The sequence below is a fragment of the Bombyx mori genome, chromosome 10 (assembly GCF_030269925.1).
Source record: "Bombyx mori chromosome 10, ASM3026992v2".
NCBI lineage: Eukaryota > Metazoa > Arthropoda > Insecta > Lepidoptera > Bombycidae > Bombyx > Bombyx mori.
In genome coordinates this window covers 9,489,599-9,514,776 of record NC_085116.1, presented here as the reverse complement: position 1 = coordinate 9,514,776, position 25,178 = coordinate 9,489,599, and the positions used below count along the sequence as shown (strand labels likewise).

Sequence of the window (25,178 nt, the reverse complement as noted above, 5' to 3'; positions counted from 1 at the left end):
GAGTGAGAGAAAACAGTAAGAAAGGGAAAAGAGAATGACAGAAAAAATGACAGGAAAAAGGAAGACGGCGAAGACGATTGAATGAGCAAGGCGTAAAAGGGTGTCAATTAATTTTTAATTATTATAATAAAGAAGATTTTGGAAAAGAAGAGTAAAATTGCAACAATGGATAGTTTATTTTTATGCGTCACGATCCCAATTCTATAATAGCATGACTAATTATTAATCAGTTTTTTTTTTATTTCCCTTGTAGGCAGACGAGCATACGGCCCACCTGACGGTAAGTGGTTATTGTCACCCATGGACTTCCGCAATGCCAGGAGCAGAGCCAAGCCGCTGCCTACCGTTAAGTACTCTAAGTTTCCAGGGATGCGATTCCGTTTTCTTTAGATTTCTACTTGAACTACTACGTCAACTGTCCTTAGTTGTAAAATTTCCCCCCTATTTTCCAATCTATTCTCCCCCTAAATGAGTGCGTTCGTGGACACACATTTTCTGTAAATCATGACATCAAATAGATGAACGCCAATAATTTACATCACTCACGCTATCACTGTAAATCTACGTGGTCGTCCACGTCAGTATTGCCAATTAACTAAAGTGACTCCCGCTTTCTACGAAAAATTCACAGGAAGTGTGTTTTATTTAAATAACTTAAAAAATAATCAAATATAAAATTGATTCTTTAATAAAATTATCTCATAGAAATTGAAGCTTATTTAATTACGGGCCGCATGTATACCTTTGTGTTAGTTAAAACCCCGCGCACTTAGTACGCCGGCATACGGAGAGTTCTTCTTTTAACATTCGTGAAGAAACATTGAAAAAGATTGCAAGACTGATGTACAGTACTATTATCCATGCGACAAAACACCGAGAGCAGAGAAGAAAAGTTACTAGCGGGCTCTAATAGCGCGTAATAGATATCGCTCACGGACAACTAATATCGGAGCAAGTTAGAACTGTCGAAACACGAGTACCATTCGATGCAGACATGCGTTTTCTTCTGTTATGTGTATTTTTTTTGTTATGTTTATTTTCTTGTGTTCTTCTTGTATTTAAACTACCAGTTGTTCCAAAGAAGTAAATAAATAAAACTATAATCGACGACTAATATCACATGGGCAACTGACGTTATTACGTAAATAAAGTACATATATGTTAATTTTTATTACATACATTTATATACATTTATCTAAGTCACTATTTAATATAATTAAATCCATTCACAATAATCGTACTATTATCGTAAACGTTTAGCATATGTTTGTACGTAGCTATTTGGCTTTTTTGTGAAATGCAACTTTTAAATTGTTAATGAATGTTTTTAGCTATTTGGAGCAAATTAATTTAATTAAAATATATTCGAAAGGTAGTAACAAATGCATAATATACGATTAATAGTTTAAGTTTAAACCTAAATTATTTAATTATTGGTTTTTAATATTAATACGTGAAGCAAAAACTTTGTATCCCTTTTTACGAAAATTGCGCGGACGGAGGAGTATGAAATTTTCCACACTTATAGAGAATATAGAGAAGAAGTGCACAATGCTAATATTTTGTTAAAATAATGCATAAAAGATACATTAAATCTATAAAGAAAACATTACACACACTACATACCATGTATTTGACGCACACACACATGCATACTATTTATTGTCAAACTTTTGTTCCTGGCGTCTGTTGTCAAATTGAGAATAGATTAAATATTGTTTGCCTTTCTTAATATTTTTTATAGTGTAGTCTTGGCGAAATTTTGTGATTATAGAAGTATAAAATACAATTATAATAGTGTACAAACTTACAATTCCAATTAATTATAGTCGAATTTCGACTACTGCGGGACCTCTAGTTGGTTTTTATTTGTTCTTCCTAAAAAAAAAGCTATAAATAGGATAATAATCCTATTTATAGCTTTTTTTTCTTCCTATAACACACCTTTTTTGCATAAGTCAGAGTTGACCGCCCTAGCGCGACCACTGAACATACTAAATATGCAGTAGGTAGGTACATACATAAGTTATACTTATGAACTTTCAGTATTTTGTACCAGTGCGATTACTTACGCTCACGTACACGGCAGCCATATGACCATAAGACGATGAAAAAAAATCATGTGATGGATTTTCTATATTTGATAAGCAAAAAAACTACAGTTGCTTTTTTAATTATTTATAAATTTTAATACGTTTTAATTTCAGGCTTCGAATTCAAAACTACCTATCGTCTTCACTTTTTGTATATAAAATCTCGGGATCCTCTTATGATACCTAATGACGCAGATCAAAGTAAAAGAAACTGGTGGTAGGTATGACCTCTTGTGAATCCGCACGGGTAGGTACCAACACCCTGCCTATTTTTGCCGTGAAGCAGTAATGCGTTTTGGTTCGAAGGGTGGGGCAGCCGTTGTAGCTATACTTGGTGGGTGGCGCATTTACGTTGTAGATGTCTATGGGCACCAGTAACCACTTAACACCAGGTGGGTTGTGAGCTCGTCCACCCATCTAAGCAATAAAACAATAAAATAAAAAACTGCCACAACACACAGTTATTTCTTTCTGTGTAAAAAAAAGTTATTTTTTTTTTAATTAAACTTATGTCAGCGCAATGTTTAAAAATTAACAAATAACACCTTGGTCTTCCATGAACAATGACCGCGACACCTGAATTATCGAAGTGTCGGAATAATAAAGAAGAGATTAAGCCGTAAAAGTAACTTTATTATTTTTACGACTCCTAATAAACAAAGAAAATACTGGTATATAAACAAACGGTCGTTTTGTAAAGTTTGTCGGATTAATGCTACTAAAATACAATAAATAGTACCGGCTAAAGTTAATACATACTTGTCGATCGTACGAAAACGAGCATGTACAGAAAGCCTTATATCTTTTAATGCAAGTAATGTACTATGTGAGTTCTACTTGACTATTTAATTCTGCATTACTGACATTACTTGAGCAAATTCCAAATCTAAAATTTATTCATTCAATAACGTCACAAACACAACGACAAGTTCAGTACAAGAGTGTGTGTGTGTGAGTAAGTAGGTACATAAAATGAAATCTGAAGACAATTCAACATCAATACGAACGTAGTTCTCGTAAGATCGGTACAAAAGTACACACATATGTACATTGTACATCCATCCATCCTCACAATCAATGGCCCCATTATGTCGAGTCTATTGTGCGCAAGCCGTCCATGCCGATCACAACAACACAATACCAACGGGTACTATTTTACTTATACGTAAACTAGACATTTTCTATCACCAACACACCTTCATCATCTTGAAAGTCAAATAGATCAGCGCAGCCCGTTATGAACAAAAAAATCAGCTATAAAATGATTTTGAAATTAAGGTTCTTCATGATATACGGACAGAATAAACTGTATACTTTACGCTGGTAAGAAATCTATACTAATATTATAAAGCTGAAGAGTTTGTTTGTTTGAACGCGCTAATCTCAGGAACTACTCGTCCGATTTGAAAAAATCTTTCAGTGTTAGATAGCCCATTTATTGAGGAAGGCTATAGGATAAGCTCTATAACATTACGGTAAGACCAATACAAGTGGAGCTCCAATAAATAATGTTTCAAAATAGGGGTTTAAATAGCTTCATAACATTCTATAATTAAAAAATATTTTCATTTTCTACGTAAATGAAGTGGGAGGTAAAATTTAGCGTTATACCAAAGTAACAATTCCACGCGGACAGAGTCGCGGGCAAAAGCTAGTTTATTATAAAGTGGCAAGAAACAGGATAGGTTAATCACGAGAAAGGTAAAGTACCAGGTATGCATAATAAGCCGCAGGAGGATGTCATTGATATGCGGCAAGCATCAATCCAATGAGTAACTAGCTTCAATGTTCCAAGAACAGCAACCGCTCGCTTGTACAGAATATTGTACGAGTATTATTGCACGAGGAAACCGGCTTACCTTTTAAATATAAAACTTGCGTACGCTAGTAAGACTCCTAACTTTTTTTAACATCCAAAGATGGCTGTTGATAAAATGTTTACTTTAAAAGTGCAAGTGAAACTAAGTTACACAAGTAAATAACTTTCACTTAAAAAGAACAAAACGAGACTCGTGAATACGTCATGGAAACGAAAATTACGAAAATGGTCATTTTAAAATAAAAGAATCAAAGCCGACTTTCAATAGCTCAATAGTTGTTTCGCGACACTTATGTTTTGTAGAAAATATTGACATGTAATAATAATCATTCACTATTTTGCGAAAGAGCCCCTGGATAAAATTAATTTCTTAAATTCTTTATTTAATATGTGGATTAGATTTTTTTTATTTGGAATTGACTAAAAGCCCTTTCCAATTTGTTTTAAATATGATGGCGTTATTTCTTATTTTATCAATAATAATAATGTATTTGAATGCAGCGGTGCTTTTTCAAGCGCCGAAAATAAAATTAAACTAAGAGAGCTAAGAGATTTTTTTGTTTTCATTAGGTATATTATTAACCTTCATCATCAGTCTACAGATGTCTACTTATATAACTTACTATTTAAGGTAAATTATCTCAAGACATATAAATCGCCCAGAAGGCTTTTTTCGAAGAAAAAAAAAGATCGGTTTTAGCGATAATACCTTTCATTATACTCCTTCTTTTTTGCTTTAGTTCATATACTATTTGCCTATTGTGTACCAATGAAAAGAAATATAAATAATAAATACAGATAAGTTTAAAACTGTATTTTAATTAAATTGATTTATAAACGACACGCTTTGAAAAACGTGTTTCAGGTAAATAAAACCAAGTTGATTTGAGGTGAGTCAGTGTCTCGTGTCGGCGGTACTTATCGCCCACGATGTTCATTGATCGATTAATGCAATGGTGCGGCACCACACTAGCACGCTGCACGCCGTTCAACCGTTCACACTTCTCACCTTGTACCAACTTTGTTTTAAGGTCCTTTTACCTTCTACGACCGTGACCGCATCCAACGCTACGATAAATTTTTATTGTCATCAATCTCTATCTACTTTGTCTTGGTCTTGAAATAATCGATTAGATTTTATTATAATTTGTTTTTTTCTTTCTCAAATATAGACTAAAATAACTCATTTTTTTTTATTGATATTTATTAATTAATTGTTAGTACCTACGACTTTTATACTTTACATAACTTGAGTCGTTATTCTAAGAATGTGAATCTACAAACAGCGGTATTTCCCGAATGCTATGACAAATTCTTCTTTAACGAGTTTTGAAAATAATCCCTGGCGCCTTCTCTGTGCCCCTGTCGTTGCTGATCTCCATGAACGATGGTGACCATTCACCAGCACCTGTGCCCTTATGTTTGTCTATTTTCAAAGGCAATATAATATATGTTTTTATACGAAATATTAAGTGACACAGATATCCGTTATAAGAGTAAGTTACATTTATTACGAGGCATCCATAATTACGTTATTTCAAATAGATATCGTTCAAGATGCAACTGTTGACCTTTCGATTGACAGGCCACAATCTAAATAAACCTACTTAGGGTCTGTTTCTCACTGTATTAACAAATTCAATATTATTATTTTAAGTATTATTGCAGAAACAAAAATACTAACTCTTTTTCAAACCACATTTAAAACATAATACAAAAGTACAGTTGTCCCAAATACGGACACAGCTTTAAAAACGGCAAAGGTTGACATCATCGAATTGTGAATAATCATCACACACACGCGGCGAGATAATATTATTGCAACACTTACTGGTCGGATATGAAGATTAATAGATAGGTAACAGGAACTAGCTTTTGTGTGCCAAAAATTTATAGACAAGGACACATCAAACGTTTCAAACGAAATTCAAACAGACCGCTGTGTACAAGTACATATTACTAGTTTCTTCATTCGTATATTTAATAAACTTCATCGCAATTATCAAATAAACTAAGTTGAAACTTTAGTGACTCAACCAAAGTATACCTGTTGTAAAGTTAAACTAGTATTAGTTAATTGATAAGTTATTCTTTAATGGGAAATAGTCAAAGGAGAATGAAGTTGTATCATGGACATGCCGATCGCTGTCACGAAAAATACAGACCAAAGGAATAAAATATGTATATGAAATATATTATTAATTATAAAATATATTATATAATTTTCGTGTTTTTTTAATGCAACAATAAAGACTTCGATAATTGTCTACCAGTACTGCTCTGATACTAAATTGTTTGTTAAAGTGAAATAGCGAAAACGTGAGATTTATTCACGTGCCAACAATCACTCGAAACTTTTTTTAAGGTTTCGTGATCATAATACCATCACCTATAACAGAAATATTAAAAGTTGTATGTTCATTTTAAATTTCTCTGCCTATTTCTGCCGTGAAGCAGTAATGCGTTTCGGTTTGAAGGGCGAGGCAGTCGTTGTAACTATACTGAGACCTTAGAACTTATATCTCAAGATCGGTGGCGCATTTACGTTGTAGATGTCTATGGGCTCCAGTAACCACTTAACACCAGGTGGGCTGTGAGCTCGTGCACCCATGTAAGCAATTAAAAAAATATATTACTTCAAACTGATTTAATAAGAATATTCAATTAATCACCAGGTCATAAAACCTGGTTAACGTAGGTAGGTAGATCGTATTCAGAAATTTTACTGGCATATCACAATACGACACGCACCTTTGCTGTTGTATCTGCGAAATAATAATGTGCAAATAGCTGCTGATCAAACTTGATCAAACTTTCGACAGAATTTTGTTGCTTGAAAACGAAAACAATGCTTGGAACGTCCAAACTAGAGCCGTTTATATGATAGGTGTGTAGGCCAGTACTTAATTATAAAGAGCTGTATCAGGAATGATCACAAATCTCAAATTTAAAAAATAATTTTATGGTGAAAACAAAATTTCATTAATTGTGTTTGGTTGACTGAAGCATTTTGTTTATTTTAACAAACAAAACAGAATTTGAACAATTCCCTCGGTACTTTAAAGTACTTTGTATTTAATCTGCCTTTTCTCCTCTATTTGTCAATCGCTTTTCTTTTTTTTTTTATTCAATAGCCATTGATGAGCTACAGTGATATAATTCTTAGGGAAATATATTTTTTTTCAATTTCCAGGTTTAATACTTAAGGAACTGGAATCGATTCCATGAATGGGTTTACTAACATATCCTTACGTCTAGTTTAAAATTAACATCTTCTTCAAATGAAATTTAATTTTGGGTCTTAGCTATAGTAAAATTTCAAAATAATCACAATTTTGTAAATAAAAACTTTGGAAATAAATAGAATTTTAAAGCTAAACAAAACCAAATAATAACGTTAAATACTTGGTAAAGTCAGCCATTTATTAGTTAATAAAGCTGATCCTAAAGTTTCTTATAATTCTACTTTTACAATTCATTTAATTACAGTATTTTAAAACTTGTGAATGCTAACAATGTTTAATTACACTACGAGGCCGAGCAGTTTGCGCGACTCTTGATTTCGCAAAGCTATTGTTAGGAATGCGGCGCGGGTATTCGAGACAAAAAAGGAGGGACTGACCGGCAACTGCAGCTACCTCCTTCGCTCCGACGTGTAAGAAGTCAGTAAGAGATAGTGAGCTCGCTATCAATTGCCTCCGCTCCTGAAAGTCGAGTTGGTCGAGACTACTGGTCCTAGTCCCGCGCGCCGCCTGTACGGGCGCGCTCAGCGACATGTCAACTACGCGCCGCCATCACGTACGCGTAATGACATCGTCGAGAACGAATCAACAGTAATTACACTGTCAGTGAGCACAACACAAAGCACACGGAATACAATGCCGTCATTCACACAATCACTAATACGCGGTGAGGTGCCTGCGCCGCGAGGGACGCTCAACGGCTAACTGGCGCGCGGACCGACAACAAGACGGGGCAGGGCAAGGGTGGGGGCTCGCCTGCCTGCCTCTGTCCCTCCTGCATGTTGCAATGCACTTGCCTCGGGTCACATCATTGAAACATCGTTAATAGTCGTTACGTTAATAAAGGCACAACGGTGAATAGCACATGGGGACTCCTTCTAAGACGGCAAAATACGAATGTTGGAAATTGATATACTATGTAATATCGTTAACTTAGAACAACTATACAAAACAGCATAAGAAGAAGAATTCTGCATTAAGCACTTAACCGCATGCCACCAAAAAAGAAATACCTTTAGAAACCTATCGACAGCACTGATTTTTTGGCAGGTCGATTGATTTTAACTTCAAACTTCAAAATTGTCATTAACTAATCATTTAACATACATCACAATATATTATATTGTAAAAAAATCATTCGTTAGATTTTCTTGATTGTTTCGAAGAGTTCCGCAAAAACCATTTTCGCGCTGTGAATTAATGTGTCACAGATGAAGTTTAAGACTAACGAGAGTATGATCCATTAGGGTCAACAGCGACTGCGATTACTTTCTTGATGGGATTCATAATTTTATCCCTAACAGAATCTAAGATAGTAATCTTAATTGTTCTATTTTAATAGCCATGCTTGAAAAGCGACATAAGAAGACTTTCCACCGAACGCAGTTTCTATGGTAGACCGACAGTCCAAATATTGTTCCTCGGAGCTTGTAAATATTGTATTTATTCCAGTTTATCCTATATCGTTAACGACATTCAGTTTTTTCTGGTCATCGAAAGTGAGCTCTGATGCTGTGTCAGTGCCCTGAGTATTCCATATAGTTCCATGCCATACCCGAGATGTGTATCGCCGAGTTTTAAGGATCTGCTATGGGGTTCTAATGGGGTTATAAAGTATGCGTGTCGCAACACCTTGAGCAAACTGCGATACTGGATTGGTGTGTGATGACTGCTATTGATAGCTTGCGTTGAACTTTCAGAGTTTAGCAGCTGCGTAAGTGACGTCGCGCTGATGGTATACATGTGAAAGCTGCCACAAAGATCTTTCACCGAGCATATATTGTCTGTGGTAAGCATATGAAAAATGTACGAGTATTTAATCACTATTTACCTCAACTATTTTAGTTTTCAAGGAAAAACGCTGTTATTCACTCGCCTACCCAACTTCATAACTAGTTCAGAATATGATAATAAAATGAACCCATCGAAATTTTTTCCTGTGATATTTTGCGAAGACTTCGTGTAAACAACAGTAGAGCTATTTGAATACAAAAATCCTACAAAACACATTTAGTGTAGTTAAATTACGAAAGCTTTCCTGTTTAAAAGATGAAAAATAGCCGTGACTATGAGAAATAACATCAAGGTTCGTTCTAACGTTACACACTTCCACTTTTAAAAACTTTTTTTTCGAACTATTAAAATTGTTAGGAAAAAACCAGATACTTATGATGGTAACCAACAACCGCACGATGGAAAACTAATAACAACAAGAACGCAAATTACGGTTAGATAGCCGTAACTTAAAAGGAAATAATGTTACCAGCTCTTGCATATGTAATAGTGATTTTATACAGCGTCTTCTAGTGATCAGATGGTTAAGGTGTTACAAATTAAGTTTATGATATAAATTACTATAAATGATAAAAACGATCGTAAATGCAACATGGCCGATTGTGAAGAGGAGCCATCAGTAGATAGTCAGTAAATGAATGTTCACGATTGTGTGGAGAGTTACCCGATCATGGCGGCGATGATGGACGATCATTTGTTGGCCCATCATGGCCGATTGTGAAGAGGAGCCATAAGGCAGTTAAGGTTCCCGAACTTTCTACGCTAAAGCCACACTGAAATCGGTGTAGTAAAATCATTCAATCATTCCTATCGAAGGAAATCGCACCAGACTAGGCCGGTTTTGTGAGAGGAAAAGGTACTAAGAGAGCAGGTTCTACGACAAATAATTAATCGAAAAAGCAAGAGAATTCAACAAGCGCATTTACGTATGCTTCGGTCGGTTTCTCTAAAGCATTCGACTCTGTTAAATGGCGTAAGCACTGGGAACCCTTAACTGACATGGGAACATCAAAACATCTAGTGCACCTCATAAAACTATACAATAGAATGTATAATATCACCGATACACACATTCATGCATATTGCATATATTGATACATACACATATATATAATTAAATATACATGTATTATATCACCAATACTATTCAATATCTACACTCATCATGAGAATTACTCCCGAAGACTACGAACGATAGCATTTTCATTGAAGGACCTTGAAATCTCTAACCTCCGTTACGCCGATGACGCCACCTTGTTTGCGACTAGTATTTCCTTCATCGAAAATCTTCTGGCAACGACTAAAACACGGAGTCTCAAATTCGGCCCCAATATAAACAGCAGCAAAACCAAAGTAATGAATGTCGACAGAGCCAACAACAGCTCGCCAGAAGTCAGATGTATCGCCAACTGCCATGTCGTAGTCTTAAATTTACTTCGGTTCCCTCATATCCAACGAATGGAAGTACAATCAAATCAGTAAAAATTTAAAGCATAAGTACTTGTGGTTGTTAATAATAAAATTATAGGCTTATATAATATCTCTTTTAATCGTGCTATTCATGTCTAAGTGTCGAGATCCCTCCACTCTATGAGTTTAGTCCACACGATGTTGTGCTATCTCGTCCAATCTTCAGCTACACTGAAAGAATCGTTGACGGTAGAATCCAGTTAAGCGGACCTGGTCAAACTAACGCATTGGATTGCGCCATCAGGCTCATATAGGTAAGTATTATACCACTTAAATTAGAACAAATCAGTATTTATTGCATCCGCACCCTTAAAAGGCAGATTAGACGATATCCTCAATCATGAGCATCATGTGATTACCACTGTGGCTACGATGTCATCACAGCAGAGCACATGCTCGCTGTTTCTTTCCGGTGACGAAAGAGGTGCAATGCTCTCGTCACCACAGCCGGATTTGACCTGTAGCTGTCTACCGTCGTAGCTACCATAGTCAACTTCTGCGAAAGTAGGGAGAGTAGAGTCTACTATATATCAGGAATTGGCCTCACTTTGACGAGAGCTCCTTCACTATGATGAACGGACGCCCGACCAGGAGCAGAATATATTGCACTCAACTTCTGCTCTTGCGTTACATGAATGATAAATGTCTCAGACCCTCTCAGTATTGGTTTGCAGATCGGTGAAAAAACTTTGAATAAGTTTAGGCTCTACTCCTTTTTGTTATGAGAACGAGCAAATGGGACGGAACGCAGCGCTCTACGACCTCGCTACATAGCGAGGTAGTTGACACCACGTAAGCCGTGAACTACTACTCATGTGCAGCAGTAAAAATAGGGTTTTAACTGATACTTTCATCACTATGATCATCAGCCAACAGACGGCCATTGCTAGACACAGCCACCCTATAGGGCGAACTTTGGTCGAAACAAAAAATAAAACATTTTCTCCATTACTCTAGCCGGTAGCCATCCATTTTGTAGCTATACGACAAAAGGGAAGATTTTTCACCGAGCGGATGATATTGCTCCGTAGACCGACGGTCCAAATGTTGTTGTTCGGAACATGTATACGAGTTTAAGCAAGCTTATCTTGAAGATGGCGTAAGCGAGATTCAGGCATCTGTCAAATATCTTGTGTTCTGTGATGGCTACCGCCACAATCACACTAAGCAAACAAGTCAAATCAAATTGAAAGGCTAATGAGATATGAAGATTTTTTTTTAATTTTCCTGTAAAACCGACACAATACATAATACTAACATCAATATAAACCAATGCTTTGTGAAACCAATGAGATATGTAGATTATTCTTCGTTTTGTGTTTGTTGTAATTTCCAAAAGACGTAAGAACTATATAAATATGCACAATTACTTACAAACATGTTCTACATCATCATCTACAATACCAGATTCGCTTCTGGTATCATCATCTATCGGTCTGTGTCTCGATTTAAGTTTTCGAGTCAAACCGCCCATATTGTCAAAACATTTTACTCAACCTAAAATCATAAACGACAGTAAACTACACTACACAATACTTCACTTCAACGTAACTTTTTCACCATTATACACATTTTTTTATTTTCCGATATGCATAGAGTACGAATTCAAACTAACAATAAGGCACTGCTTATTCTTCAAAGACAAGATAAGATAAGCGGCAACTGATAGTGTTATCAAAATATTTCTCTATTGGTACTCGGCACCTGTAGATGTATACATTTTCCTACAATATTAATCAGATATATTATTATTATACAAGGTTGCATATAATCGTAATTATTAAATAAATTAAATTTAAATGAAAAGTTGTTTTTAAGACAGCATTCCTGAAAATAATAATCTTTGTTGTATTATCTAGCTTTGATATAATGCTTCCGCATTTTTCCATACATAGAGAGACGGATTTAGCGGTAAGCAGTGGTCCAAATAAACATATCGTTTATGTCATGTAATAAACTTTGGTGTCTATCAACATAACCCCATTTAAACATCAATCGATTTGTCTACTTCATAAAATTAATGTAGATTCCATATAACAGTAGAAGAATCAAATTCTAATTCGCAGGAAGTTTTAATTTTATAACTAAGACTCATCGAATGCTCTCAAATGCGTGTCGTGGTGAGTGAGTGGCTTAATTTTTTCAAGAACAGTCATTATGAGGTTGGAAAGCCATTGGAGTGGACAAGAGAATGTTTACAGAGTTGCAAAATTTGAAACATTCGTTGATCGAGACTCGTTTTAAAATAAATAAATATTAGCACGGTCTTTGGAAGTAACTAAATAAAGAATTTCAAATACCTCAAAGTCATGGGAATTATTCAGATGCAAATAAATTGGAAGGCCGTACCACTTGAAACTGAAAAATGTTGAAAAGATTGGTTTGCTTGTTGAATAAATGCTTGATAAGTAAAAATGGGAAGTATTTTTTTATCACATTATGATTGAGGCCGAAAAATGACTTCATTATGATAGATAGCGTTGAGTGTGGAAACTCATAGGGTTTTCCCAACCACAATCTACTGTCATTGGCCAAGCCGAATATACATAGCTACAAAGTCTGCTTTTATTTGCTAAAACCAACTCGGCGTAGTGTTAAGGTTATTAAAACAGACTGAGACGATCAGGCTATCATTACCAAAAGCAATTTATTCGTTTAAGCGGATCATTTGAATGACAAAGGTCCCAGTACGGCGAGAGGTGAGATAAAGTGAATTAGCAACATGACAATGCTCGATCCCACCATGCAATAGAGTCAGTAGAGTAGTCAATATAAAAGACACGTTAAAATGGGATGTCTTATGCGACCAACTGCAATGGCGAGAACTGGCTCCGAATACTTGGTTCGATCGATGGCACACAGCTAGACTGACCCTTCCCGTGTTATGAAAATGTAAAAATTTGATCCGTTCGTGGGTCGTCTTAAAGTATGTCCAGTTATTTCAACGCATTAGGAAGCGCGAAAGATGGTCGAAAGTATAACTAGCTTCTTTAATAATGTCTCAAGTTTTAAAAACGGAAAGTCAAAAACAAACTTTGAATGTGCTAAAATGGTTTAAAAATTATGCTTGCCGCTCTTCAACCTTTATAAAATAATATTTTGAATTGACTATCACGATATCAATTTGAAACGGAATTTTTTCTTATCTTAAGTATTTATAAATAGCTGGAATCACGCCTTTGAAACGATACACAAAGTTCCCACTTAATTTCGACTTTTAACATATTCATGTGGTGTAATATTTATATTCACATTTAGATTTTATATGTTGTGACATTTAGATTCATTTAGGTACGAAAAAATACTGAAATTTTTCATTTAAGATTAAAAGCGAGATTTGATAAACAGGTCAGTTCCAATCAGTCGCTGTTTGCAAATTTATTTATAACGAATTGAGTCGAAAGGATGCCGGTGATGCAAGTGTTATATATTCTGAACAAAACCTTGTACTGCAGGTGATATACCTGCATTTCATTTGGTAAGTATTGTACATTTAATAAATAGCTGTCAATTCACAACTTTAATTATAAGTTCATGAAAATAACATCCAATGTGATATGTTTTCTGTTTTGCAGTTACAAAATATAAAAAATATGTGTGTACCTTACGTCCAATTTCTACGAGGTGATGTAAGCCCAGTATGGCAGAGCAATCAAGTGTTTCGGTTTGAAGCATAACAAAATAGTAATTTTAAAGCACATAAGACTTCGATTTCTTTCATTAAAGGTGCCCAATTGATGCTGTCCAACGATTTCTGTGCAGTTTACTCATCATACGAGACTACTTGTCGAACCGTTCGTTCCGTTATCGAGTAGAGGGAATGCGTTCCCGGCCCCGTCACGTCACAGCCGGAGCTCCGCAAGGCTCCGCCCTCTCCCCGTTACTATTTAGTTTGTATATCAATGATATACCCCGATCTCCGGAGACCCATCTGGCGCTCTTCGCCGATGACACCGCCATCTACTACTCGTGTAGGAAGAAGGCGTTGCTTCATCGACGACTTCAGACCGCAGCTACCACCATGGGACAGTGGTTCCGGAAGTGGCGCATCGACATCAACCCCACGAAAAGCACAGCGGTGCTCTTCAGAAGGGGTCGCCCTCCGAACACCACGTTGAGCATCCCTCTCCCGTCTAGGCGCGCAAACACCTCCGCCGTTAGCCCCATCACTCTCTTTGGCCAGCCCATACCGTGGGCCCCGAAGGTCAAATATTTAGGCGTCACCCTCGACAGAAGGATGACATTCCGCCCCCACATCAAGACGGTACGCGACCGTGCCGCCTTCATTCTAGGACGTCTCTACCCGATGATATGTAGGCGAAGTAAAATGTCCCTTAGAAATAAGGTGACACTCTACAAAACTTGCATACGCCCCGTCATGACCTATGCAAGTGTAGTGTTCGCTCACGCGGCCCACACTCACTTAAAATCATTCCAAATTATTCAATCCCGTTTTTGCAGGATAGCCGTCGGAGCCCCGTGGTTCGTCAGGAACGTCGACCTCCATGACGACCTGGACTTAGAGTCCATCAGTAAGTATCTGCAGTCGGCGTCGATGCGCCACTTCGATAAAGCGGCACGACACGAGAACCCTCTCATCGTGGCTGCCGGTAACTACATTCCCGATCCTGCGGACAGAATGGAAAGCAGTCGACGTCGCCCAAAACACGTCATCTCGGATCCTCCCGATCCACTAACGGTGCTTTTAGGACTTCAAGCACCGGTCACCGTTCAGTCAGCCCTTCGTCGCAAGCGACGGGTTCACGAGTAAATTAACTCTCAGACACAGCCCACTGAGTTTCTCGCCGGATCTTCTCAGTGGGTCGCGTTTCCGATCCGGTGGTAGATTCTGCGAAGCACGACTCTTGCTAGGGTTCGTGTTAGCAACGTCATCAGATTTGAGCTCCGTGAGCTCACCTACTAGCCACGGTTACGCTGAAATAGCCCCTAGGGCTATCAGCTTAGGTAGGAAAAAAAAAAAAGTACAGTTTTAAAATTCGTTGTGTGTAACATAATGTAGGCTTATGCTAAACAGAATGTATAAATATTTTTAAAAATTAAAATAGATACATATATAATAATATGTTTAAATATAAATAGTGTTATTAACTAATATGAAAGTAATTGTCCGTTAAGTTTTCACGCCCGTACTACTGAACCCATTTTTTGACGTAATTCAGTGTAAAAATTTTTTGAAACCTGAGAAAAAATACATGTTATCGTTCCATTGCTAGATACTACGCCCACGCGATAATAAGTGTATACGCAGCTGAAGCTGTGGGGGTAAATCTACAATGTAACATACCCATTTCTTATTAGTACAGTCGAAATTTGAAAGTTTCTATCCAGTGTCAAAAAGAACTGTGCTAAGTTTTAACTTAATTGGAATCACCAAGCATGACCGCAGAGACAAATAAACAAACACAAACAAGTAACAAAACAAACGTACAATTTAAACATCACTTTCATTGGTCACTAGAAAGAGCAAAAGATGTCAAAATCTCAAACGCGGTTAACATCAAAAAGCTTGATTGTGAGTCCGCACAAATAGTTCCACCATTCTAAATCAAATGTGCCGCGTATCATTTATTTGCAGATTAGGAGAACTGTTATACAATACAATTTAGTTTGCGACTTCATATCGTAAGATGGGTGGCACGCATTCCAGTTGTGACATGTATAGACCAGTAAGCACTTAACACCAGATGGGCCGTGAGCTTATCTACCTAGCGAAATAAAAAAAAGAGAAAAAACGCTTTAATTCCACTTAATTGAACTAATGCGATTGACGGAGCGAACGTTGTGATCTTAGGCGTGTTAGCCTTTATAATTTATTTATAGATGCCTGTTGTCCTAGAAAATTAGCCGACCATGTTTTCATGCAAAAGTCTGTGTAGCGTATAATATAGGCAACGAAGCCTGAAACGAATTTATGATAGTGTTATTTTCTCTGTATCAGAATTGTATCGTTCACAAAACTAAACAAAAAATGTATTCAAAACACACATTGACATAAACTTGAACTTAAATTGATGTAACTGCACAAAATGCGTTCCGTTTTTAGGAATATAACTGCACGTACTAAACAGCGCATCATCCTATATAGTTATTGATTTATTTATCCCACTTGGGCTATCCGACGTCCCGGCGCTATCCACAACGAATATAAGTAGATGAAAGCACGTTCATCAAACCTGTATCATAGATTTCGATAATATTAAGTCATAATTCGAATATTCACATATTTTATAGCATAAACATCTAGTTTGTTTGTTTCTTAATGATTTATTACACATCGAAAAAAAGTAGGTGCGTTAAAATTTTAATACAAAAGTCTGTACAAAAGAGAGTATAATATGTATATGATCCTAATTGAACTTAAGATAAAATAAAAATAGTTGAATTTAGGTCTTATATTTTTTTATAGCCATGTACAGTAGGAAATAATGGCTTATTTCCTGTTTTCAAAAAGATGCAGTTATTTATTACAATTCCAAAGAAACTACTTGTGTATTTCTAAAAGAAAAAAATGCATTCGTTTACAAATAAACTAATTAAAGTGTAACAACAATCCAAAGGCATCATATTCCATGAAATGGCTAAAAATAGAATTATAACCTCACCTCTGGTATAGACGGGGAAGTCTCCATCAGAGCGACTGTGTGTAAGCATCGGTCCGTAGCACCGCCACGGCGGCTTTTCACGCAGCGCCCGTGGGCCCTCCACGGCAATTCACCTCTTAGAACCCATCAGCACAGAAGCACAGCACAAAACCCTACATCTATGTAGCACAATCGACGTCGCGTCTAACTCAACTCACGAAAAGTTGCCGATGGCGGCGCCACAGAGGCGAGAACAAGCGGAGGCTGCACGGCGCATCTTATACGCGCATCCCTCATCCTTACATATAGTTAAACCCGGCGTGGAGCTAGGCTCATCGTCCTAATATTATAGTTTATAGACGCGTGTATATTTTGTAGATACTTAATATACTGTGCAAGAACTTATTTATTTTATTCCATTGTTTTTAAATTGTAATAAAAGTTCAAATAGATTTCGTAACATAAAAGATATAAATCAATTGGCTTTCACGCTCACTTACTATGAGTTTCCGTATTTTAAGAAATATTTTATAGATATTTGGTTTAGACCTTGATTATTCTAGATTCTTTTTTACGAACTCCTATTATTCAACCTTACAACGACGACGATACGCACTTGGCACAGCGATCATGGTGCTTCTACCCTACCTTGCACAAACAGGTGTTGTATAGAAACAGCATCTTCGCAAGAATTAAGTAATCCAATTATCTTCACTTATAAATAGAAGCTCTTGATACAAATCTCTTCGGGTGTTGCGATTTTGATTTCGAATCCACAATATTTTGTGCAACAGTTCTGCTGTAAAGTTTTACTTCTATCCTATCTATTTTTCCACTATTTATTTTCATTTTCACGTTTTTTTTTCTTTATTTTTTATTGCTTAGATGTGTGTGTGGTTACTGGAGCCCATAGACATCTACAACGTAAATGCGCCATCTACCTTGAGATATAAGTTCTAAGATCTCAGTATAATTACAACGGCTGCCCTACACTTCAGACCGAAATGCATTACTGCTTCACGGCAGAAATAGACAAGGCGGTGGTACCTACCCGCGCGGACTCACAAGAGGTCCTACCACCAGTTAAATATTCGTCTAATATTCGTCTGTGCAGCATAAAGACCCTCATTTGTCTTATAATAGGTTGGAGAAAAGTCTTTTCGCAGTATGAACTTGTAATAAAACCTTTTTGGCTATACTATTTGTGGCTGGCTGGTTTTGGTATCATTAAAAGTTTAAATTTTAAAGAAGATAATTCTAAACTCAAATTAGGAAAATGTGTGATTTTTATTTATTTTTCGTACTGTCAAGATGAAATTCGATACATTTTAAAAATTTACTACAAAAAAGATAAAAATACAAAGCCAGCCGCGAAAAAAATGTGCGATGTTTGTGGACCTAGTGCAGTGTCTGTGAGAGTAGCACAAATTTAGTTTGAGCGTTTTCAATCCGGAAATTTTGATGTCAAAGATGCACTTGGCCGCCCTATTACGGATAAAATGGATGTCATTTTTGAAGAAGTGGAGCAAGATCGGCATATCAGTAGTTACGACGTAGCTGAAGAACGTGGAATTGACCACAAAACAGTTTTGGCGCATTTGAAAAAAACTGGGTACACAAAAAACCTCGATATTTGGGTACCTCACGAGCTCACTGAAAGAATCCTAATGAACCGTATACTCATTTGTGATTCTTTATTACGACGTAATGAAACCGAACCATTTTTGAAGAAGCTGATAACTAGTGATGAAAAGTGGATCACGTACGACAAGAACGTGCGAAAAAGGTCGTGGTCAAAGGTCGGTCAGGCTTCAGAGACTGTGGCGGATGTTCATTTTAAGCTGTTATCACCAGGCAGGACCATCGATTCTGAACTCTACTGCGAACAACCGATGAGATTAAAGAAAGAAGTTGAGAGAAAGCGACCGGAATTAATCAACAGAAGGGGTGTGGTTTTTCTACATAATAACGCTAGACCTCACACATCTTTACCCACTCAGCAAAAATTAAGAGAGCTTGGCTGCGAGGTGTTAATGCACCCGCCGTATAGTTCTGACCTTGCACCTTCAGATTTCCACCTGTTTCGGTCTCTTCAGAATTCTTTAGACAGTGTCACGTTAACATCACGAGAGGACTGCCAAAGCCAATTGTTGCGGTATATTGATCAGAAGCCCCAAAATTTCTATAGCAATGGGATCATGTCCTCACCAACAAGATGGCAAAAAATTATCGAACAAAATGGTACCTATATACTTTAGTTAAATATAAATAAACTATATTAAAAAATGTTGTGAATTTTCTTAAAAAATGCGAAGAAACTTTTTTCCCAACCCATCACATAGTTACATACGGATGCCCCTATTTTCAATACCAAATTTAGCAAAATTTCGATTCCTCCGCGTGATCTATCGACATTCTTCCGATTTCAGTAGCCATCAATCAATACGCCTAGGTTGGGCCAGTTTGATCTAAGATCATCCAGCTGACTGAGTAAATTTCGGAGTTTTTGTTTCATTTCGAATCCTGACTTGTGATTGAAACACTTCATTCTTCTATAGTTTTAACATTGGTTTCTTACAAGGGCGTTTCATGTTCGTGGCGTTGATTCACGATAGGTAACTGACTAGGTTATATCTACTCACCCAGATCGCCATTCGTCATAGTCGAGTCAAAAGGTATTGATAAATGTCGACCGCCTTTTCCAACAGGTGCCGTTTTGAAAGCTTTTTCTTCATCTTCATCTAAATAAAACGAAATGAAAATGTAAACAAATTATAGAAAAAAAAAAAAAACTTATGTCCTTAGTTGGAAAAATAATAGACGTGTGCTAAGCTTTAATGTAACTTAAAGGATTTGAGCGAGACGATCCTTAAATTAGCAAATGATGGTAATATCTAGTAGTATTGTCTACAGAATACTTCCACTTAAGTATTACTACTTTGATTTACTCTCACTGATTTTAATCTAAGGTATACTATTCTCGAGGAGTTTTAAAGTTTTAAAGTTTAATCACTAATAACCATTAAAATTGGAGATCAAATATATGACGTACATTTAATTACCATGTAACCTCTACTAGACTGTAACTTTTTGGCTCATCTAGGCTAGTATAGAATCCATGTACGTTTTAAGTTATACTAATAAAAAATCCATCATGCAATACACATGAGACTTGGAAATCATGTTTCAAATTGGACAGTAACATTATTGTGTTGTCAACTCCTCATTTCATTTTTTATCATTCATTTGATATTTTTTATCAAGGTTAAATCTGGGCTATGTATTCTGTCTCTTAACATTTTTTTACTACAAAATTAAATAAAATCTATAATACAAAGGGCCAACATTTTGTTTGATCAACACAATTTTCAGTAATTTAAAAAATAAATCTTTTTCTTTCTATGACTTTCAATGCAACTATATTTTATAAAAATATAGTTCAAGCAGATATTCAAGCACATTAGTTTTTATTTAAAATGAAGTCATAATACTATTGTAATACTATAAATTACTGGTGGTAGGACCTCTTGTGAGTCCGCACAGGTAGGTACCACCACCCCACCTATTTCTGCTGTGAAACAGTAATGCATTTCGGTTTGAAGGGTGTGGCAGACATTGTAACTATACTGAGACCTTAGAACTTATATTTCAAGGTGGGTGGCGCATTTACGTTGTAGATGTCCATGGACTCCAGTAACCACTTAACACCAGGTGGGCTGTGAGCTAATCCACCCATCTAAGCAATGAAAAGGCAGCGGCTTGGCTCTGCCCCTGGCATTGCTGAAGTCCATGGGCGACGGTAACCACTCACCATCAGGTGGGCCGTATGCTCGTATGCCTACAAGGGCAATAAAAAAAAAATTAAATTATTTAGCATAGTGTTTATCTTTTTATGGAAGCATCTGAAAATCTTTACGATACATATTATTCATTTATTTTTGTCTGTGGTAAAACTAAAGTAAATTTTGCTTGCTTGGTAATGTTAGCTAAGCCGTAACATTGTGTTCTATTCACCAAATTATATAATATATTAGTTGCATTTTTATAATTTATCTTCAGGATAACATTTATTTGTATAGTACTTATTATGCATTTGATGTAATAAAGTAATAAGTGAAGAAATAAAAAAAAAAGCATTTTTAGTACTTATTATGCATTTGATGTAATAAAGTAATAAGTGAAGAAATAAAAAAAAAGCATTTTGTTGTATTTATTTCCATTTAGAAGATTTATTGTTGAACTGATGTAATAATCTAGCATCATTCTATTAATTTATATTGTATCCCACAAGGGATTATTTACATATCCAAGAACATGGGGATAGTCCCTATAATCGTTAACAGTTTCTGACATTTGACGCACAACCTGTGCTCTATGATTACATTCATAAATATATTTTTCTACATACTGTTTCTTCCAATCTTTATTTCCTAGCTGTGGATCTTTTTTATAGTCTCTTTTATACAATTCATGCCATAAACAATTGTCATCTATCATTGTTTTTAGTGCATTACACGTTTTGCAGAGACTTAAAATGTCCTCAACTGGTAAATTCAACAATATCTTCCATAAAATTTCTTCTGGTATTCCCACTAAGCTTGCACTAGGGTAACCATAATATTTAAGAATGCTGCTCTTTACGGGAGATATAATATTATTCTTAACAGTATGAGCAAAATTTTTTAAGTCACGAAACATACATGGAACATTTTCTACAGTACTTGATACAACATATTGAGTGATACGTAAACATGTAGAATGGGTCTCCATTTTTAAGCTTTTGAGGATAGCATTTATAATGGCTGTGTCCCCTAAAGGTGTCATAACAACTGTAATGGGTATATTTTGAAAACCACGCATAGCAAAGCAAGTTTCATTTGGACCATCTGCAGATTTATAAAACAGTTCACAATGATAATTTTCAGGAGGAATATTGTCTTTAGTACCGCCACTATCGTTTAAATGAATTAAATTATTCTCAATCAACATTGCTGTTAATAATCCACACAAAATGTCTATTTTCTCAATTGGTTTAGATTTTTTCCTTTCTAGAATACTTTTAATTATATTTTCCAATAATTTCGGCACTTTCTCAGTAGTACTTTCTTCAATCATTAAATCCATCATTAAGCTTCCGTTTACTTCTGTATCTGTTTGGTATTAGTACAAATAAATTATTTTATATTTTGGGTATAATGTGCCAAATTGATGATAATTTTAGTATTTTTTCAATACCAAGGAGGATTCTATTATTATACCTACCAAATACTACCAATATAACATAAAAATTTAGAAAAACAACAATACTAGTTCTAAAGGACTGCCATCAGACTCAAAATCCAATTTGACGTTGGGCCATATATGACATTGACATTACATAATGCCGAATCATTGTTGCCAATATTCGCTTGGGGCTAAAATTGAGCATTGTTCTCATTAATTTATATATAAAAAATTTAAAAGAGATTTTAACAATGTAGGCAAATAATATTTTTACTAACAAAATATAAATCTGGTTAAGACTAGGTGATAACATCTGTTTAACAAAGGATATTTATTTTTGACGTAAAGTCCGTACGTTTTTACTATTACGCTACTATTACGTACGTTTATACGTATTTTGCTAATACAATCAAGTCTATCATTGTCTCATGTGAAGCATTAACTTTTTTTATAGAAATAACTTTTTAATATCTTCTTAATATCAATTATTTTAAATATGTACAACATATTCAATGGATAGCACAGAAACTTTAGTTATACGTTTAATTATAAGTTTAGTTATTAGTTATAGCATACACTTTCCAATCATGTGTACGCTTTTATTAAAGCTGAAAAAAACGCAATTTAGAATATTTACAGGGGCGCTTGGGTGAATTCTACGAGTTAAAATTTATAAAGTCATGCGTAAATTGATAAATTTTAACTCCGATTAAAAGTTTCGAATGAATACCGATTGATAAAATAACTCCAGATACTTTATCAAAATTCCATTTAAAAAATTGGAACAATCTTGTCAAAAAAAATAATTATACCACATATCTGAGACTTTGAGCTCAAGGGCCAAGGTGGATAGAATTCACGTAGTAATGTCTACAGGCTCAACAATAAGAAAAGAGGCAAAGAAATGCATTTAGTATTCGTCCCTCAAAATTATTCAAAAAATTAACATATCAAGTGAATTTGCCACGAATAGTGTTGTCATCTAAAGGAATTAAGGAGAAACTATTACTTCAGACTGCAGAAAGTTGCTAGGATTATTTAGGCAACTTTAAAGGTTACTGGCAGTTCCTCTCTTGTCCAGCAAGATCGCAAGCCACTAGAAGTCACTGTACACAGTAGTATCAAGTGTAAATAATAGAAAATACTTGACGTCAGGCGTCAAGCAGTACGATGACAAAATAGTGAAGAGGCCGGCGAGGCGATGTTACCAGCCCATCAGTTCATCGTAGAACTCATCATAATAATACCTTTAGAACAAAGGTGAAAGTGTCATTGGCAGTGGTCGGAGTAGGTAGATTGATTTTATATACTTGCGTCCAGATATTATGATATGGGCTTGCCATTTTATCCGTAATGATTTTTTTTAATTGAAAAATTATTTTTGATCCTCATCGGATACAATTTCCATACTTATGAGATAACTAGCGACCCGCCCTCGCTTCGCTTCGGAAACATTAAAACACACATGAAACAAAAAATAAAAAATAAAAAAAAGTAGCCTATGTTCATCAGGGACAATGTCGGCTTCTAATGGAAAAAGAATTTTTCAAATCGGTCCAGTAGTTTCGGAGCCTATTCGAAACAAACAAACAAACAAATCTTTCCTCTTTATAATATTAGTATAGAAGTAACAAAAAACCCTGTCTAAGTTTTGTCTCATACTGACAAGCGTCATTTCTAATTCAACAGAAAGGGACAAAATGCGGTATAACTATTCTAAGGTGTTTTTGTATAAAATAAAATACTGATTTTTTTTCACCATTAGCTAGCACTGGTAGCGTAGATTAATATTATTAATACGTTTTTCACCTAAAACACAGATTCATGCTAATTTCAAAATTCTGGAACAAATATCACAATAAATATGAAGTTTCGGTATTTTGAAGGTATATCCATATTATCCTCTACATTTGATGTCAACGACCTTAAATCAATCAAAAATCAATCTACCTACTCCGACCTCTAGTCATCGGCTATAGACTACAAAGGCTGTCAATAGAAAGAATTATACGAGACGAGCCAATATCCAATACCTAGTTATTTGTTCACGAATAATATTATTTAATTGTTTATTGAACAATTAAATGATATTGGGTTTTTAGATTAGTAAAAATATTTGAAGACTGGTTCAAAACCCCTCGTTCAAATTTACCCCTCAACATAGTCTCGTGCTTAGGGTGGTTTTCGAACTAAACATTAATAATTAAATTAGGTAATTTGTGATCATGAAAGCTAAATAATTCGTAAAATCTGAAATAATAAAAAAACAATTAGAGGCGAGAATAATCTCTACAGTAGTTTTAATTAAACATATACCTATTGGCTAGAATCTTTGTTACTTTACTTATAGTATTACTTTGATTACATTAGCATTGAATATATTTGAAGTATCTAATTTGTGTAAAACATGACATAGCTAATATTAACTGCAATTTAATATGATGGGAATGTTTCTTCAATTTAATAGATACGGTCATCATACGATTGCATTATTTTGTTATTTCACTATATTGGTGAAGTTGGCACCCCTGGTATTAAGTGACCTTTAAACTTCACAACATGAATGCGGTCATTCACCCTGAACATGAGATCATTTTTATTTGATGGTCTTGTTGTCCCATCTTTCTTGGGACAACAAGACATCTCTCATTTAATCTTCTCTCTCTCAAGATCATCTTCATTCATGGTTCATTGAGAGATCACTATGAGTATGAATAATTATAACTACTACTATCATTTTAACAGTAAATGGTGAGTATTGTTAATTTTATATGATTGGCATATATTGTGGATAAAGATATAGCATATATTGTCTACATATTGACATCGTCGTGGCCTAAAGAACAAGACGCCTGGTGCATTCGTATCGAGCGATGCGATTGTGGCGGCGTTCGAATGCCACAGGCGGGTACCAATTTTTCTAATGAAATACGTA

At 35.5% G+C, this 25,178-nt stretch overlaps 1 protein-coding gene and 1 long non-coding RNA gene across 13 annotated transcripts in view; one reads left to right on the top strand and one right to left on the bottom strand.

Annotated features, from left to right (window-relative positions):
* LOC101743970 (phosphatase and actin regulator 1) overlaps positions 1 to 25,178 on the bottom strand; it is a 62,289-nt gene that overhangs the window by 35,379 nt on the left and 1,732 nt on the right. For 3 of the 12 annotated variants that reach the window (XM_038013269.2, XM_038013271.2, XM_038013274.2), the window contains exon 2: positions 19,663 to 19,761. The exons of 1 other annotated variant lie outside the window; for it this stretch is intronic. In XM_038013269.2, coding sequence (XP_037869197.1) covers positions 19,663 to 19,761 — 99 coding nt within the window. Of the gene's footprint in view, positions 1 to 7,534; positions 8,287 to 11,792; positions 12,078 to 17,041; positions 17,495 to 19,662; positions 19,762 to 22,282; positions 22,344 to 25,178 lie in introns of those variants that run through there. 8 more of the 12 variants (XM_038013276.2, XM_062670646.1, XM_062670647.1 and 5 more) reach the window with 4 other exon arrangements.
* On the top strand, positions 8,176 to 10,486 carry LOC134199532 (uncharacterized). Its single transcript, XR_009974068.1, has 2 exons — positions 8,176 to 8,584; positions 8,855 to 10,486. It is a non-coding gene; the product is annotated as an uncharacterized LOC134199532 (long non-coding RNA).